The sequence below is a fragment of the Setaria viridis genome, chromosome 8 (assembly GCF_005286985.2).
Source record: "Setaria viridis chromosome 8, Setaria_viridis_v4.0, whole genome shotgun sequence".
Classification (NCBI taxonomy): domain Eukaryota; kingdom Viridiplantae; phylum Streptophyta; class Magnoliopsida; order Poales; family Poaceae; genus Setaria; species Setaria viridis.
The window spans coordinates 36,264,757-36,282,974 of record NC_048270.2 but is presented as its reverse complement, the minus strand read 5'-3'; the positions used below and the strand labels follow the sequence as shown (position 1 = coordinate 36,282,974).

Here is an 18,218-nt window from a genome sequence, read left to right as displayed (position 1 = left end):
GAGTCTAGATTCATCTGCCTTCTTAAGAGGTCTCTTATGCTTAGCCGGTCTTTCATGAGTAGCCAAAAGAAGACTTTGTGTTTCATCTAGCATCTTGATCTTCAGATCCAACGGAAAATTGGATGAACATGTCTCTGCCCCATGATAGCCTTATACGCTTTAGCCGTTGAGAAGAGGGTAGATCCCCAGATATAGGTCCATTTATCTTGCTCTGTCTTCGGGTTTAGGGAGGTAATGAGATACTGCAGTTCCCTAAACTGGTTGTGGGCCTGTGTGGATAAAGGCAAGTTTAAATTATGGATTAGTTGTGGCCTCGCCAGGGCTGCCTTGAAAGTGACATTGCAGTTTATGGCGAAAGAGTAAAGTTCAAGGAAAGCCTAAGACAGTATCCTTCCATTCCAAAGATCTTGCCAGAAGAGTACCGTGGAATCATCTGCTACCGAAACAGCTGCAATGCCTTTGAATCTGTCTATGAGTTTGACTATATCTTTCTACCAAAAGGGGCCCTTGTTCTGTTGCCCAGGTAGCATGTCATTAGTGTAGTGTAGTTGTCCCATACAAGCTTAACCCAAGGGATGTCGGCCCTAGTGAAGAATTTGTGCAAGAACTTGAGCAGCAGTGCTTCATTGTGTGCATTAATGTTGACTACTCCCAATCCTCCCTGCTTCTTGGGGGGGGGGGCATACCATTGGCCAGGCCACTTTGGATGGCTTCTGGGAACTTAAATCTGAACCTCTCCATAGACAGTGCTTCCTATACTTGTCCAGTTGTTTGATGACTCCTTTGTGGAGTTTGAGAGTGGAGGTGTGGAAGATAGTAGAAGATGAGAATACTGAGTTCATCATTTCTAATTTACCTCCCTGACTCAGGAGCATGGACGTACTAGACAGCCTTTTTTTCAATTCTCTGAATGAGGGGGAGAAAGTTCTCTATTTTGAGCTTGACTATTCCAGGGGCAAACCTAAGTAAGTGAATAGTAGAGAACCTGTTTGGCAGTCAAACGTTGTGGCAAGACTTTCCAGAGTTTCCTCTGAAATATTCAGTGGCACCATCACTGACTTGGAGTAATTAACTTTCAGACCGATGGACTGAGCAAAGGTATTTAGAAGGTTTTTGAGCAGCAGGAGCTACCTGGGGCAAGCTTCCATTGAGCAGCGTATCATCTGCATACTGGATAATCGGGAAGTCTGTCCCTGCTCTTTCTGGGATGGGAAGTTTTAAATTCCCCTGGTCCTTTTCTCGATTGAGGATCCATTATAATAGGTCTGCCGCTAGAACAAATAGGAGGGGAGATAAGGGGTCTCCTTGCCTCACTCCTCTTTTACAGTGGAACACTTTTCCTAGAACCCCATTGAGAAGCACTGATGATGTTCCTGTCTCTAAAATACTCTTGATCCAACCAAGCCATCTGTGTCCAAAACCCGCTTCATAATTTTTAGGATTGCTTTATGCTCAATTTTGTCAAAGGCCTTTTCGAAATCCAACTTCAGGATGACCAGTTCCCTTTTGGATGTTTTGCAAATGTGAAGGAATTCAAAGGCTCATGATAAACAGTCATGGATTGTCCTGGTTCTAATAAACCCATATTGGTTTTTGTGAATCAGCCTCATAATCACCTGTTGTAGTCTTTCTGCTAGTAGCTTTGTGAGGATTTTAATTGTTGAATTGAGTAGAGATATTGGTCTAAAGTCTCCCACAGTGGTGGGGCAGTCTTTTTTAGGCACCAGGGTGATATATGAAGAGTTTATGCTTTGTAGACACAGGTTTTCTTCATAGAAGTCCTCCACCAGCTTATAGAAGTTTTGGGATATCATATTCCAACATTTCTTTAAGAATTCCCCATTGAATCCATCTGGCCCTGGTGATTTGTCATTAGGTAAGCCAGATATAATTCTGTCTATTTCCTCCTTGGTGAAGGGTTCTTCCAGCCATTGGAGATTATCATCCAGCTGTAGGAGGGATTGGAGATCAAAATACATATGAGAGAATTCTGTGGTGCCCATTCTTTCCTTATAAGTAGTCCATAGTAGCTCAGCTTTAGCCTCATGGTCATAAATATCCCTTCCATTTCCATTTGTGAGCATTGTGATAGTGTTTCTTCTGTTTCTTATGGAGGCATTTGCATGGAAGAACTTGGTGCACTCATCTCCAAACTTAACCCAGTTAACCTTCCCTCTCTGCTTCCAATAAGTCTTTTGTTGATTCAATAGGCTCCCCAAATGATTAGAGATAATATTCCTGAAGTTCCATTCCTCAAGGGATAGGTCCCTTACTTCTTCCATGATATCAAGCAGTTGTAGCAGGTCTTTAGCATTTCTTATAGCAGTTGCTAAATTTGGAAGTTGTGCCTTCCATGCTTTTAGAACTCTCCTGAGGTTCTTAAGTCCTACAGTTATTCTTTTTTCAGAGTCTGAATGATCAATGGGAAGGTTCCATCCATGACTCAACACCGGAAGAAAGTTATCATGTTCCAGCCAATAATTCTCGAACCTAAAAATGTGAAGCTTAGGCACATTGGTTGATGCTGTTATAACACAGGGTGTGTGATCTGATGTGTCCCTAGAGAGCCCTGTGGCAAAAGAGTTTGGGAAACTGGTTGTCCAAGTATTGGAAGTAAAAAACCAGTCTAGCCTTTCCAAAAGAGGGTTTCTTTGTTTATTCGTCTAGGTATACTTACATCCTCTTAGTGAGAGTTCCACTAATCTTAGGCTGCTTATAGTATTATTAAAGGCCAGCATCTCCTGATAATTCCCTCCTATTTTATTTCTGTCTTCTAGCCTTATGATGAGATTAAAGTCCCCAACAATGAGCCAATTTTCATCCTCAGGCATAGAAATCCTTTTGAACCATTGTAGAAATTTTGTTTTCCTTTCAGCCATGCAGGGGGCATAGATGTTTGTCAAAAACCAAGATTGACCAGATAATTTGCATGTAAGATGCACTGACTGTGCATATTCATTTTGAAATTCCAGATTGCTGTTAAATTTTGCCCTATTCCAAACAATGATGGACCCTCCCGAACTACCTACTGAAGGGAGAAAGGTGAACTAATCCAAGGAGGCTGGGCAGAAATTTTTAATGTAGGTGGCATCAAAGTACTCCTTTTTAGTCTCTTGTAAACATACAATGTCACATTTAGATTCAAAAATCTTACTTTTGACAGCATCCCACTTTCCTTCTGAATTTATTCCTCCGATATTCCACGATAATATGGCTCAATTTCTTTTGTGTTGTTTTGGATTCATTGGTTATGAGTTGATAAAGATCATCGTATGAGGCCTACCGATGTCCCAAATACATTCCAGACATTCACTCCAGGTCAAGCAAAGAAAAAACCTTAAGGAAAAATCCATCCACATAATTAGCTGCATGTCCATTGAGGAGCGTACGAGTTTGGGGACGAGTTTCCCATTACAAAATACAAAGCAACATATCCAGCCCATAGATGAGGATGAAGTAAAAGAAAAAGCAGTGAGGAGGCAAAGACCCAATTCAGTTCCTGGTCTTCTTGCTTGTCCTTGGGGAGTCCTGGTCATCCATCTTCCCCTTCTCCTTCTGACGCTTGGAGGATATGCTAGTACCAAATGCTTGTTGTGTCTAAGTCTTGCCTTTCAGAGTATCTTCAGAGAAGGATGCTGGGTTGATCTTGTAGAAATCCTCCCCAATCTTCTTCAGAGTCTTGCTAGTCAGGGTTGGGGGAATGGTAGCACAAGCCAAACAGTTCCTATTGAGGCAACTAGTGTGCCTGAATCCATTATTGCGACTTCGGATCCTCAAGCTTCTCTTAGCCTTAGTCTCCACCATAGGAGTGGGGGAGTGATTCTTCTTCTAGGAATCAGGACAATTGTCATAAGAGTCTTCAACAGAACAATTAGCGGCTTGTGGAAATAAACTGCAATTGAGATCTACATTCTCTGGGCACTTGGAGGGGATGGCGAAAGACATTGACACAGAGTTTGAAGCGCAGGATAACAAGAACTTCCAAGCTTGTGATGACAGGAAAGACTTGGCCCATTCAAAATGATTAGGAGAAAGAAGCATAACTATAAAGAAGGGGGTCCAGTCATTAGGAATTGAAATAACCTGCTCGGGGGAGCCCATGGGCGAGAAGAAGCGAGCCCAAAGCCTGTGCACATCCGGATGAGATTTGTAGGAGCCCTGAGAGCCACTGATCAATTGATCCCAACCTGGATCAGCATTAGTGCTGGAGCCCCTATCAGTTATGGCGAGATTAACATTGAGGTTGATGTTGAAAGCAGTTCCTAGTTCATTGTCCTGGTGTTGTTGTAAGGGTAACAGGATGTCTAGCAGGTAGTTGTTGTCTACCTCCATACCCTTGTTCCTGATTTTCCCCTGGAGCATTGACCCCTTCTCCTGCCAGATTCCCCCCTGCCATGATCCCATTTGGTCATTTGGACCATCTTGGTTTAAAGGGGCCGCAGGTGGTAGCCCATTCTATTGAGGAATGGCGGGAAGAGCCAATACCACTTGCTGCATCTGTTGCTGCTTCTCCTCATGATCTAGACTCCCATCACCCTGTCCTACTTCTCTAGGGATGGCTTGATCCACGCTGTGCTCAGAGCAATTGTTACGGCTGCTATTCCCCGGTCTTGTGAAGGATGGTAACTGCATGGACAGGCTTAATTCCAAGTCCATAACTTCCTATAATCATGCTATTCTTCCTGTTCTCTCTGATCTGGCTGTTGGTTTTGAAGATCCTCTTGCTGCTCAAAGATTTGGTCCACCTCCATCAGATTATCATTGAGGTCTGGCAGATGTTCTTACTGATGACGCTGGTGATGGTGTTGTACTTGATGGCCTTGCTGCTCCTGCTTGTTGTGCTGCTAGTGGTTGTTCTAAATTGGATTGGGGCCAATCCCAGGGAAGATGAAATTGTCATCAAACCCTGGGGGGATATCTTCATCCTGCAAAAGGCCCCCCAGAAGTGTCTGCTGGATAATCTCACACTGCACAGTGATTGAAATTCCTTCAAATTCATCCCCTTCTGACAGTATGAGGTAATACGGCACATCCTCCAGATCTGTTACTCTTGCTTTTACTATCACCCTATCCATTGCACTGTCTTTATACCAACATATGAGCCTGCCAAAAGACTTATAGCGTCACAGATGCCCTTAATGTTACGAGTGTCTATTGGATAACCTATCAGCATTAACCAACATTCTCTATTGAGCATCACTCTCCTAGCATTAGGACCTCTATTGTGGTTGACAAAACAAAAACCTCAGTCCATTACGTTGATGAGGGCTATGCTGAACAAGAGCATCTCTATCCGTGGCTCTATTGAGGCAAATAAAAGCCTGAGCCTGGTGGAAGGGGCACCTCTGGATTTCCTGGATTCGGAGTTCATACTCTTCCTCCACTAGGCCTACAATAGCTGCTTAGACTGCATCAAATGGGATCTCACCAGGGGGAGTTGGAGATGGTGACGATCGCAAGTTCCTCATTCACCGACGCAGACCTCGAAATCACCACCCGGGCATATTTTGGCCTCCCTTGGACAAGAACTCTTGCGAACCCGGGCAACATCAATGGCGCCAGGTCAATGTTTAGGAATGCCATCTCCGTCGGCCTGAGAGCTTCGTCGCCGCCTTCGCCTATAGTGAAACTAGGGTTTTTGTGCTGGCGAGTTTGTGGTAGTGGAGAGTGGGGGGGAGACGATGAAGTCTAGGGGGTAGCATCCCTTCGTATGCCCAATACCGTTAACCCCAGTGCTTGAAGGGATGGGAAAACCGGTGGGCTTGTAGGTTCCAGCTCAAGAGGTGTCTGTTGTTTTTCCATGAACCAATTTAGCCCAGCATCTAGGCCATTTATCAGTTGCAATCTTTGCAAAAAAAATTACTGGTGGCCGCCGCAATAAATGAAGTCGTAAACTTTTGGAGACTGTGCAAAATGGGGCACGACTTGAACCGATGACCTCCTTATTTGCAATGCCAGCATTTCGAGCATCTGGGGCATGCGTGGGTGAGGTGGTTGGTGGTTAAGTAGTATCTGCAATGCTTAGGGTAGTCCGTTGCAACAGTACTGGCTTCGCAATAGAGGATCCAGGAGATCTTGTAGCCGATTCGGTCCACTAACAAGATTCAGCCCTCTGTCTGAATTCAAACTATTTTTGAAACGATATAGATAGGTTGCGTGGGGCCCCAATTTTAGAAATACAGATTTCCTGGGGAAAGATAACCTTGAAAAAAACTGAGGTGTTGCCTCTGCCAGGATCCTGATTAATCCAAGTAGAGTTTCTTTGGTAATTTTTTTGGAAGAATGAGTTCCTTTGATAATTGCCGAAAGAATTTGCCTTACGACTGCCCAGGGTTGTAGTGTTTGCACCCGTCAGAGGGACAGAGGAAGATTTTACCACATCTACAAAGGAGGTTTTGTCCCTGATTTTCCCAAATAATTTCCCAAACTTGGGGGCTCTTGAATTGGTTGAAAGTGGATTATACGCCTTTGAGGGTCCCTTGAAAGATCCCATGCCCAAAGGTACACTATTGGCACCTGAAAGAGGGGCAGGGAAGGAGTATGTGGAAGCAAAAGGAGAAACTTTGTTATTCTTAGAACGAACCACTTGCCATGCAAAAGAGGGCCTAGAATCTTTCTTGGCAAAGAGTAAAGCCTTTGAAAAGCCAGAGTCATTGTAAAGAAAGAAAGAGAGCATAAAGTGTTCACAAATGCCAGGGCTTTGATCAATCACTTGAAAACCCACTTGTCTAGAGATCACAGTAAATTTGAAGATCTATTCCTTGAGTGGCTCAGCAAAGAACAGATGGGCTTTGCCACCCAGTACAGATAGCAAGCAAGTGTTGACTGAATCTTCAGTTAATCTGAATCTATTTCTGCTGAATGATACCAGCAGGTGAAAGCCCTTGCCTGCTGGCATCCCTTCAAGGTTCACAAGAGAACCCAAATGATCATGGACTTGCTTACTGAAGACCTTTCCAAATCAAAGTTGAACTTGGAGAAGTCCATTTGCAAGGAGGGAGAACCAGCTTCTAGGGTGATACCAGTGATCTAGGAAAGTAGACAGAGTAGGAACTCTGAGAGGAGTTTGAGGGAGGGAGAGTTCACTTGATTAGAGCACCAAGAGAGATGTGTAACAACAACAAGGAACACAAGAGATTCCTGCTAAACATCTCTTCACCCCTTGAATGAAGATTCCACGAACCATTGTCGAAGCCTTCCGCTTCATCATTCGAAGCGGTTGCACTTGTTGGGAGGAAGGGTGAAAGGATCCGAGTGGACAAGGGAGCTTGCTGAAGCGTCATCAAGGTCTGTGGACGCTAGGTTCGGGGGTGGACGCCGGCGGGAAGGAAGGGGGTTGGACGCTGGGACCGGAGTGGTCACCGGCGATAGGAGAGAGGGAGCCGCTCACTCGCTTGGATGATTTGTCTTTTTGGATTCCTGAAAATTCGGCTTGATAGCAAAGACTTGACCATAGACTCCAATGGCCAATTGCCTGTAGCTGCAACATTTGTGGATTGAATTCAAATACCGTCGTGTCGTTATCTAGTGGACGGACACATCAAATATGTTAAGATCAAGGATCAAGGGGAGAAAGAGCGAAGGAGAGGGGGAATATGTCCCCAAAGAAGGTTTGGGCAGGTCACCATAAGTCATTGCCTCTCGACGACATCCTCTCCCATCTTTATCCTAGGTGATCATTTTACCTCTTGATATAACTAAGAGTGCAAAATGCGTATTGAGTGCCTCCAAACAGCAGCAACTTCTTATTTGGAAGTGATAGCGTATTGTATGTTGGGATTGGGAATCCCGAACAGGTTATAGAGAGAAGGAGAAAGGAGAGAACAAGCCAAGTGAACCAAACGAACAAATGGCCAAAAGTTCTCTCCTCCAAACCCTATGGCTCTATTTACAAGGAGGAGGAGATGATTGTTTGTATTAATTCCATTGGTGGGGTTGAATATTACAAATAGGTCCGCGGACCTTACAAAAAGATTCCTGGATATTACAACTGAGTCCCTAACCCTCACAAATAAGTTCTTGGACCCCATTTCAGGCCTCTTTTACACAAAGGGGTTCCTTAGCCTTAAGCCTCCTAAGGCACACCCTCAACAGTAGCCCCTCAACTATTCGGTCTTAGCCGGCACTACAAGATCTAATAGTTGCTCCTATTAATTAATAGAGGCTAGCAACTCATGCTCCGGATGTATGCCTTTAGGTGCCTTGAATGATGAGCTTTGAATCGGTAGAAAACTTCACTCTTGAGCCTCAAACAGCAGGCCTTGCTTTGATAACCGATGTAGTTGAAATAGTCACGACCGAAGGTAGGGTAGCTGTAACATCTTCAAGCCTTCTTTTACGAGCACCGGACAAATTAGGATGGACTAGTCCTCCACGATGGGTGCCACTGTTGGGATTAGGAATCCCGAACACGTTATAGAGAGGAGAAAGGAGAGAACAAGCCAAGTGAACAAGTGAACCAAATGAACAAAATGCTACAAGTCCCCTCCTTATAAGCCCTAGAGCTCTGTTTATGGGGAGGAGGAGATGGTTGTTTATATTAATTCCATTGGTGGGGTCGAATGTTATAAATAGGTCTCTGGACCTTAAAAAAGATCCCTGGATATTACAACTGAGTCCCTGACCCTCACAAACAAGTCCTTGACCCCGTTTTAGGCCTCTTTTACACAAAGAGGGTCCCTAGCCTTAGGCCTTCTAAGGTGCATCCCATATTGTATTAGGTGGGGAGATGATATAGAAATGTTGGAGGTAGCATGTCATACTAAGGAAAATGGTCATCAAGTGGAAAGATTTATTTAGGTGGCAACATGTTTTGATATTTTGAACGGTTTATTACCAGTTTCATTTTTTATGGAATATGAGAAGCCTCTCTTTGGGTGGCAAATACTCAAAATTATCTTCAAAGATTGGTGAGGATGGGGGAAGAAGCAAGAGGCGCATCCCGATTTATTTGAAGATACTTAAAATTCCGAAAACATTACATGCTTACGAGCATGACAAAAGAATAGGGGGGCCAGTGGCCAGCAGTCCTGTCCAGCCTTGCTAATTCATAGGTTACACCTTTTTATAACAACAAAAGGTGGGTAATTTAGATGCAAAAGAAGGAGACAGTGAGGGATTATGGAACTGCAGGGCTGCCCAAGGTGACAGCACAAGAACCTGACACCCGTCTGCAGTAGCATAGTCAATTTGCAGAACAAGATTGTCCGGCACACTGAAAATTCAGTTTGTTATCACAACTGCCACTACTGAAGCTTCAATCCACCCAAAAATTGGCAGAACGGGAACTAGAACCTGAACCTGACTCAAGTGCTCCACAGCTAACAGGATTAGGAGGAGAACGCTACTGAGTCAGCAGTACTCGGATTTTTTTTGGTTAGTGTCTCCGGTTTTTTGGATTCGCATGATTTCAGTAATGTTGCAATCAATGGACAAGTGATCACAAAGGCGGCAGAGCTTGCTTCGGTGTTGTCCATAGAAGAGCAGTCTCTGAATATTCGGCAAGTTCTCGGTTTGAATATTACAAAAGCCCGGTCTTTGGCACATACTCGTCCGGGCGTCTCTGAACCAGACACCATCATCCGTTCAAAGTTCATCTCCTGCCGCCGCTGCTATCCTCACGCTATCACCGGCGAGGCCATCTACCAGGGACGACAGACAGCGCCTCCGAGATCTCCTCGACGTTGGATATTTTAGATGGAAGAGAAGGAGACAGTGAGGGATGATAGGACTGCAGGGCTGCCCAAGGTTACAGCACAAGAACCTGACAACACCCAGCGCCGCCGTCCAGTCTCCGGTAGCATAGTCAATTTGCAGAACAAGATTGTGCAGATGATAATGAGAGCGTGGCACTGGCACACTAAAAATTCAGTTTGTTATTGCATTTGCCATTACTGAAGCTTCAATCCACCCAAAATGTGGCAGAACAGGAGAGCTAGAACCGTACCTGAACCTGATACAAGTGCTCCAAAACCAACAGAATGAAGGAGGAGAACACTACTGCATCAGTAGTACTAGGATTTTTTACTGATTAGTGTCTCAGGCGTTTTTAGCAATCGCTGATTGACATGGTTTCAGTAATTTTTGCAATCAGTTGACAAATGACATAAACTCTGTTCCCTGACGACATTATCGGAGTCCCTGCCTGTATAACCGAACGCGCGAGAGTTTTCTTCAGTGTTGTCCATAGAAGAACAGTCTGAATAAAATTTACACTAACTGCTGAACATTCTGCAAGTTCTCAGTTTGAATGTTTCGAAATGCCGCTGCTCGGCGCGTATTCGCCTACTGCGCTCGGCGACGGCAAAGTTCGAGTAGTACACTGAATTTTGATGCATGGAGTCTTGTTCCAATGATTAAATGTTAAGATTCAGCAGGCTGGGCATGCTGCAAGCCTGAAACGGAGGAATTCTCTGAATCAGACATCATCAGGCCCAGATCACCCAAATGGACCCCCGCAGGTCGCGTCGCGGCCATCGCTGACGCACACCTTCCATCAGCCCACGGTTAACCGCCGGCGGAACCTCCGGGGACGGAGGTGCGGGAACAACTCTTCCCGGCCGCCGCCATTGCCTTCGCGCTTTCACGTTCTGCCCGCCGCGGACGCCATCAACGGGGATAACTGACTGCGCCTTCATGACTTCCTGGACATGGAGAACGTCGGTTGCCGGAGCATCCCTTCGCCTGCCGCCGTCGCCGCCGCCGCGGTGCGCTGGGCCTCCTCGGCTTCAATCCGCTGCCAGTCACCGCGGCCCGAAAGAGGGGCTTATATGCAAAAATATGGATCGCGACTAATAGTCGCGATCCATTTTAAGGTCCTATATGTAAATATTTGGATCGCGATTAATGATCGCGATCCAAATAAGGGGGTTATATGAAAATATAAAGGGGCTATTTGCAAAAGTAAGTTGACAGCGGTTGACGCCGATTGCGGCGCCGGCGATGGCTTCCGTTTCGCCGCCTGTGCCCGGCCGGCGGCGTCCTCCTGATCCCGTGCAAGGCCGCTACGCCACGATACGCTCTCGCCTATTCGCCGCCCTCGGCCTCGCCGTTGACCCCGAGCCCACGGACCCGTGCTCCGACTCCTCCACAGTCAGGCACCACCACCTCCGCCTCCACGCTCAGGCCGCCGCCGACCCTGCACCGCCGTCCAGAACAACAGGAAGCGAAAAAGGAGACATGGAGGACACCCCCGGCACGGGCACGCACGCACACTCTACCGCCGCCGGTCGATCGCTTCGCCGGCGGCGTAGCAGTGTCTGGAACCTGGTGTCCGGTGAGGTGAGCAAGATCTGCAAATTCCTCCATGATTTGGCAAATTTTCTCTCTTCGTGTAAATTCAGCTAATGTAGATGCGATTCACATGAAATGTGGCTGTAGTTTACCATTTCCGGCACATTGTGGTGCCACGATCCACGGCAGCAGCAATTACTCGTTAACTTGATTACCACTCGAATTAAGCGGGTCATCTGAGATAATCTTTCTCCTAGATTTTGTTTGAGTGAGGATGATTTCTCTAGGGATATGTGATTGTACTCAATCGAGGAGGATCTCTCAAAATTCAAGCAATTTGACAATTTAGACTCTACTGAACATGTCACTGCAGTTGCCAGTCAGTGCTCAATACTGCAGTGTGCAGTGTGTACGGACAAACACAAACCGCCAGTTTGGACATTCGACTCAAGTTTTCATTGCGAAGTACTATTTTTTACAGCATAAAAACAATTGCTATTTCTCCAGGACCGTATGCATTTTTTAATTCACTCTACATTTTTTGCTTCTATCATGAGTCAGAAGTCTATGCAATCAATCGGATGATCATATGGATATCAAAGTCCAGTCTGCAGTAGCATAGTCAAAATTGCATAACAAGATTGTCCAGGCAAACTGAAAATTCAGCTTGTTATCACAACTGCCACTACTGAAGCTTCAATCCACCAAAAAATGGCAGAACAGGAACGAGGAACCAGAACCTGAACCTCATAGAAGCGCTCCAAAACGAACAGGATTAGGAGAACACTACTGCATCAGTAGTACTAGGATTCTTGCTGATTAGTATCTCAGGCTTTCCAGCAGTCGCTGATTCGCATGGTTTCAGTAATGTTGCAATCGATGGACACTGAGGACTTTTGTCTGAACATTAGCAGGGATTCATAATAGAAGAGGAGTCTGAACATTCACACTCAATTCTGAATATTTTGCAAGTCCATTCAGATCGAAACCCCACGGATCGCGTCGCGGCCATCTCTTGCGCCGCCTCCCAGCTGGTTACCCGCCGGCGGCGACGGAGGTCCGGCAAGCTTTATCTCCGCCGTCCTCACGCTATCACGCACTGCTCACCGCTGAGACCATCTACTGTACCGGGGACGCCTCCGACCGACCTCTCCCCTCGACATGGAGCACAGCTGGAGCTTCCCTTCGCCCGCGGCCCGTCGCCACTGTCGCCGCCGCCGCCGGCGCGCGCTAGGCCTCCTCTGCTTCGCTCCGCCGCCAGACACCGCGACCAAGACGAGGGGCCTATATGAAAAAAAAAGGGATCGCGATCCGATTCAGGGGCCTATGTGTGAATATTTGGATCGCGATTAATGATCGCGATCCAAATTAGGGTGGTTTTTGAAAACTGCAGGGGTATCTGGCGAAACTTGGATCCTTTGCGGGGGCCGATTTGCAAATACAATGACCGCGGTCTACGCCGGCTGCGGCGCCGGCGATGGCTCCCGTTCCGCCGCCCGCGCCAGGCCGGCGACGTCCTCCCCATCGACCAAGGCCGCCACGCGTGGACGCTCTCGCATGTCCGCCGCCCTCGGCCTCGCCGTTGACCCCGAAACCGCACGGGCCGTGCTCCCTGCTCCGACTCCTCCGCAGTCAGCCACCACCGGCTGGACGCTCAGGCGGCCGCCGGCGACCTGAACGGAGGAAGGGGACGGGAGAGATGGAGGCCCCCGCCACGGGCACTGGCACGCACGCGCTGTACCACCGCCGTCCCATCGATTTGCAGGCAGCGTAGCAGTGTCTCAAAGTCTGGTGAGGTGACGACGCTCTGCAAATTGCCCCAACATTTGGAGCAACAAACCAAGCTATAAAAAAGGTTTTCTTTTTCATCAGATGAAGGATTTGCTCCGTTACAGTTCAGTTGATAGTGCAGTAACAGACGCCATTTCATCACAAGCTACTATTTTGACAGTATCAAAAACAAAAAAGGGTTGCTACTCCCTCTGGTCATTATTACATGACGTTTTGGACAGCAAAAAGTAAACAATTACGAGTCAAATCTGCTGTCCAAAATGTCTTTTTTATGCAATTCACATATTTTCTGCTACCATGAGTCATGTCTTGTGTAATCAACCAGATCATTTAGATCTCCCTTCAACATAACTAAGGCATCCAAAGGACCTCAACCAATCCCAAATTATTTCCTAGTTTTCCAAACATATTTTGCAGCTATCCGAGGCAGTTGTGCTTCCAAAGTACAAGTCTCTCGGCAAAACAAAACAAAAAAAAAAAATTGTTTTCTAACAATGATGAGATTTGTACTAAAGGTAATTTTTTTCTTTAAAAATATCAACCATGGTTTCCTCCAACACAGCAAAAGGAGACAGTGGGGGATGGGCAAGCATCATGGAAGGTGAATCATGAGCAAAAAAAGGCAATGCAGGAGAACCTGACACCACCCAGTGTCCACTAGACAGGCAGATCCTGAAGAACATAGGCATCACACAGCCAAATTGCAGCGCGGAATCAGAATGTCCAGATGTTGGAACGCGATTCAAAATCAGCCTCGGAAAAAAGGCTTCCAAATGAATTAGAATATATTGTAGCAGCGTTATTATTCTCCGGGGCCCAGAAGGGGGGCATCCCCTCAAAAGTTGCACTAGGGAAAAACAGACCAGACCTCTGGTACATACACTTCAGTAAGACAGGATAAAAAAAACCAAGAAAAGGTAAAAACTTATCATCCTCTGATAACAACAGCTAGCACACAAATCCGAAGGACGCTACTAGAGCAGTTTTCTCTACTATACCGACAAAAACCCAACAAGGGGGGTGGGGTCTATATGGGGGGGCAGCACCGCCGTACAACTGAACACTCTCCGGATATATATATATCCCGCAATCTTAACTTCACATCATCTCATCCGACCAAAAAACAACCAAGGTTGCCAAAATCTAAACTCTCTCGCTGTAGGAAATCCGAAAACCCACAATCTCAAGCCTTACACAAAATGCAAATACGTTTGGAAAAGGTCCTCCGAGGATATATATCTGACCACATTGACCGGCTTCCCCTGGTTAGCTCTATTAACTAACCCATCTCTGTGAATCATGTGAGGTTCAAAATTTGCACCTGATGCACCTTCAGTCCTCTCCTCAACCTATTATGAGAAATGTTGTATGTGAAAGAAAGATTCCTAGGCGGCGTCATTCCTGCACAAGGCAAAGTAGTGATGTTATTAGTCAATAATCCAACATATGTAGCAAGATAAAGAACACCAAAAAAGTTGCGCTTCCCTAGTTTATTAAAATGTCAACAGTGGGTGATTGATTCTTGCATCTGCAATAAGCTTACAGGAACAAATGCAATAAGGACAGGAGTGCCTCACAAGATCATTAGAAGTTCAATCCAAAAAAGGCCAAGTATAAAAAATGCCCTACCCTTTACTACCACTTCTACCCCCAAAAAATAAAGTATACATCCCACAAAGACAAAGGCCTCGAGCTGCTACGTAGCTACCAAACTGCATCACAAAGAAGAGTACGCAAGCACAAAATGCCCCTATCGGGGCTAAACTCAGATTAGTGGGTTTCAAAAAAACCATGCAAGATTTAGCAACTTTTTGAAGTAAACTAATCAGTTCACACCATCCTGTACCAAACAAAAAAGAAATTAAAGAACATATTCAAATAGACTCCTCTCATGACACAGATGCCAAGAATAGCTTAGCAAACAAAGTGGCTTAAGTGAATTGTGGGACAGCAGAGGGGGCTAGACCCGAAAGAGAAAAAAGGTTGTAAGTAGCACCAAAACAGTCCAAACCATCAAATCTTGGATGTATTAGCTTGTGTCAATACTAGTAAGAACTATGTGCTAGCTCATATTACCAAACCAATCAGAGCACGAAAAATCGATTATAACAAGACAAATTTGGGTCAGTTACTTTTTCCAAGTTGGAGAAAAGGCCGGGGCTAAAGTTCGAATGTCCAATAGAAGCATATGAAAAGGGCACAATTTTGGACTAGCATTATGAACATGCACTGTTGGGTATTGATGTTTTCGAAATTTGTGTTAATGCAGTTCATAAGAGACATCTGGACAGAAAGAAAACGTGTTTAGACGTGAACAAATCGCCTCCACAAAGTAGAAGTTGGATCCATAATTGTTCAATTTGTTAAATAGACCATCCACAGGTGTATAATACTGGAATGAAGTTCATAGTACACCTAGCCATGTCTGGACACTTATATCGGATACCTCATGAGTTTAGGTCCCCAACTCGACTGAATGGCATTGCAAGCCTTGGTAATAAAATGGATTCAAATTTCTATTAGTAGCCAGTGTTACACTAAAACTAAGAAACATAAGCTGATAGTGGATGTGATGCTTGTCTGGCCATCCCAGATGAAGCTAACCACTGTAAAATTGAGATACCTTAACAGCATCTTCAAGTTTACAGTCAAACTGTGAATCTATACCTGATTAAAAAGGTGCATCATTAGCATTTTCTAGTTCCTAATACTTGTAATGTTTGATCGAGCAACCATTGCTAGCACTTTATGCAACTGTTGCACCACAAAAATACAAAAATGTTGACAAAGATATCATAACACATGAAAGAAATGTCTAACCTCTATCAGTCAATGCCCCATGTAACCTGCTGAGCTCTTTGCTGTAACATCTGAAGCTGAATTTCCAAGCCCATAACCAAATGGGCTGGTTCCATCAAGCTCGGAAGATCCAGATCTCCATGTTGTGTCTCCATAGATAGAGCCACCAGGTGCTGATGAATCTCCAAAGTTCCTTGCATACCCATTGGTTGATTGGTTGAAGGTATTGACACCACCTGATCCAGCATTCCTTCCATAGGCACTGGAACCCAGACCAAAGTTGTTTTCACTGGATCCATAGCCAAAGTTTCCAGTACCATAACCAGAGCCACCACTAGCACCTTGAGCAGGCACAGGAGGGTTTCCCCAGTTCACATTGTTGTTCCCAATTCCACTAAGGCCCCCATTTCCAGATGACACGAAGGTATTAGAGCTTGCGGAGTTGGAAGAGTAATTAAGCCCCGAATTACCCCATAGATTACGAGCCAGTGAGTTAAACACTGATCCATTATTATCATTCACTCCACCATAGCCAACGCTGCTATTGAATCTACCAGAATTTCCACTGTAGTATGGATTAAGCTGCCGTCCATACTGGACACTATTGTTGAAACTAGAGCCACCTCCAATACCTGGGTTCATCCCTGGGTCAAAATTCATACCAATTCCGTAACTACCACCAAAAGATGGATAACCACTGCGCCCGCCTGACAGAAGCCCAAACCTTGCATCCATCCTCATCCCGTAGCCACCCACTGGGCTCGGATTGTAACCTTGGGTATATCCATTGAGGATATTGGCTCTACCCATGACATAGTTGAATCCACCTACAGGAGAGCGCATGCTAGGTCCAGGTGATAGTTCCTTAGGAACAGCACGCTTGACCTCAACCATCTTACCATTCAGTTCATGGAACGTCTTGAACAATGCCTTGTCCACGGCATCTTCTGAATCATAGGTGATGAACCCAAACCCTCTAGGACGCTGTGTGTTGTGGTCATACATCACGACAACATCAGTGATCGTCCCGAACTGTTCAAAATACTTCCTGAAGTCCGCCTCGGTCACGGTGGAAGCCAAACCACCAACGAATATCTTCTTCGTGCGGCTAGGCCCCGGTGATCCATGAGCACTGCCACCACTCTTACTGAGAGCATGCTGATCATCCCTGGGGACAGCTTTCTTCGCCTCCACCTAACAAAAACAGGTCCAAACATACTGAATTATCCGCAACCGCAGCAACTAGTATGAGATACGAACGAATGTTATCCAGAGGCACGGGTCTAGCATCACAACATGAGCATAGCATTCGTAAAAAACAGTTTTTTTTCTCACCATCCGGCCGTCGATCATGTGCTTCTCCATGATGACCTGCTCGGCGACGGCGGGGTCGGCGAACACGATGAAGCCGAAGCCTCGAGCGCGGCCGGTGGCCCGGTCGCGCATGATGACGGCCTCCACCACCTCCCCATACTTGTCGAAGTACTCCCGGAGGCGGTCCTCGTTGGTGTCCCACGAGATGCCGCCGATGAACAGCTTCCCGGCGTCCGCCTCCATCTCCGGCCGCGCAGCCGCCGCCAGCCGCACCTGCACGCGCGCGCACACCAAGCCAGCAGGGGCGCGCCCAGTACGGGAGTAATTGGGTCAGATCCGAATGCGGGTGCTCGGCTCCGCAGAGCAGGAAGGGAAGGGGGAGGGCGGCGGTACCTAGTGGATGATCGCCGCCGGTGGAGCGCAGATGAAGACCTCTCCCAGTCGCCGCCGCTCGCCCAGCGCCGCTGCCGCCGGCGAGGAACCGGGACGCGAGCCACTACGGATCGGATCGGGAGAGGGAGAGACAGAGGATAGTTTGGGGAAGGAGAGGAAGCCTCTTTGTTTTCCCGGATGATTTAATTCATTTCTCGCCTATTTTCGGTACAAGCTCCGGAATAAAGGAGCTGAGTCTGTCCTTACGGCCCCACACACGCACGCTCGCACAAGAAGTAAGGATCTGTTTGGCATGGCTACACGTCTTAGATATACGTTATATGTCGGGTATATTATAGATTAGAATAAAATGATTTTTACTTCTACATGTAACGTTAACGTTAATGGTTGTGTGTCCTGTTTTTCTGGTTCCATTGGCTCCCTCTCGCACTTTCCCGATTTTTGTAATGTTCGTAAAATCGTGGACATCCGATCTGATCACAGTAAATTTTAAGATCATTCGTATGGTTTCATTGTATATCAGTTTTGTTACCTTGGTGAAAAAACAATATTGGGGTGAAGGATGGGCATCAATCTTGTATATCTTGAACAACAAAGAGAGTGAAGTTTCATCCATTGATTTCTACTAAACGGTGTGATCTCTGGAATGACTTTCCCTTTTGTTCTCCTTTTTCGTGGTAAAATCGAGC

At 46.1% G+C, this 18,218-nt stretch overlaps 1 protein-coding gene across 1 annotated transcript; it reads right to left on the bottom strand.

The window, feature by feature from the left end:
* Positions 1-13,764: 13,764 nt before the first annotated feature.
* Positions 13,765-17,721, bottom strand: LOC117833360 (heterogeneous nuclear ribonucleoprotein 1). Its single transcript, XM_034712821.2, has 4 exons — positions 17,530-17,721; positions 17,158-17,409; positions 15,844-17,016; positions 13,765-14,424 (listed from the first exon to the last, which is right to left on the bottom strand). Exons 2-3 carry the CDS (start codon positions 17,377-17,379, stop codon positions 15,853-15,855), a joined length of 1,386 nt encoding a protein of 461 aa, XP_034568712.1. The 5' UTR covers positions 17,380-17,409; positions 17,530-17,721; the 3' UTR covers positions 13,765-14,424; positions 15,844-15,852.
* Positions 17,722-18,218: the final 497 nt, after the last annotated feature.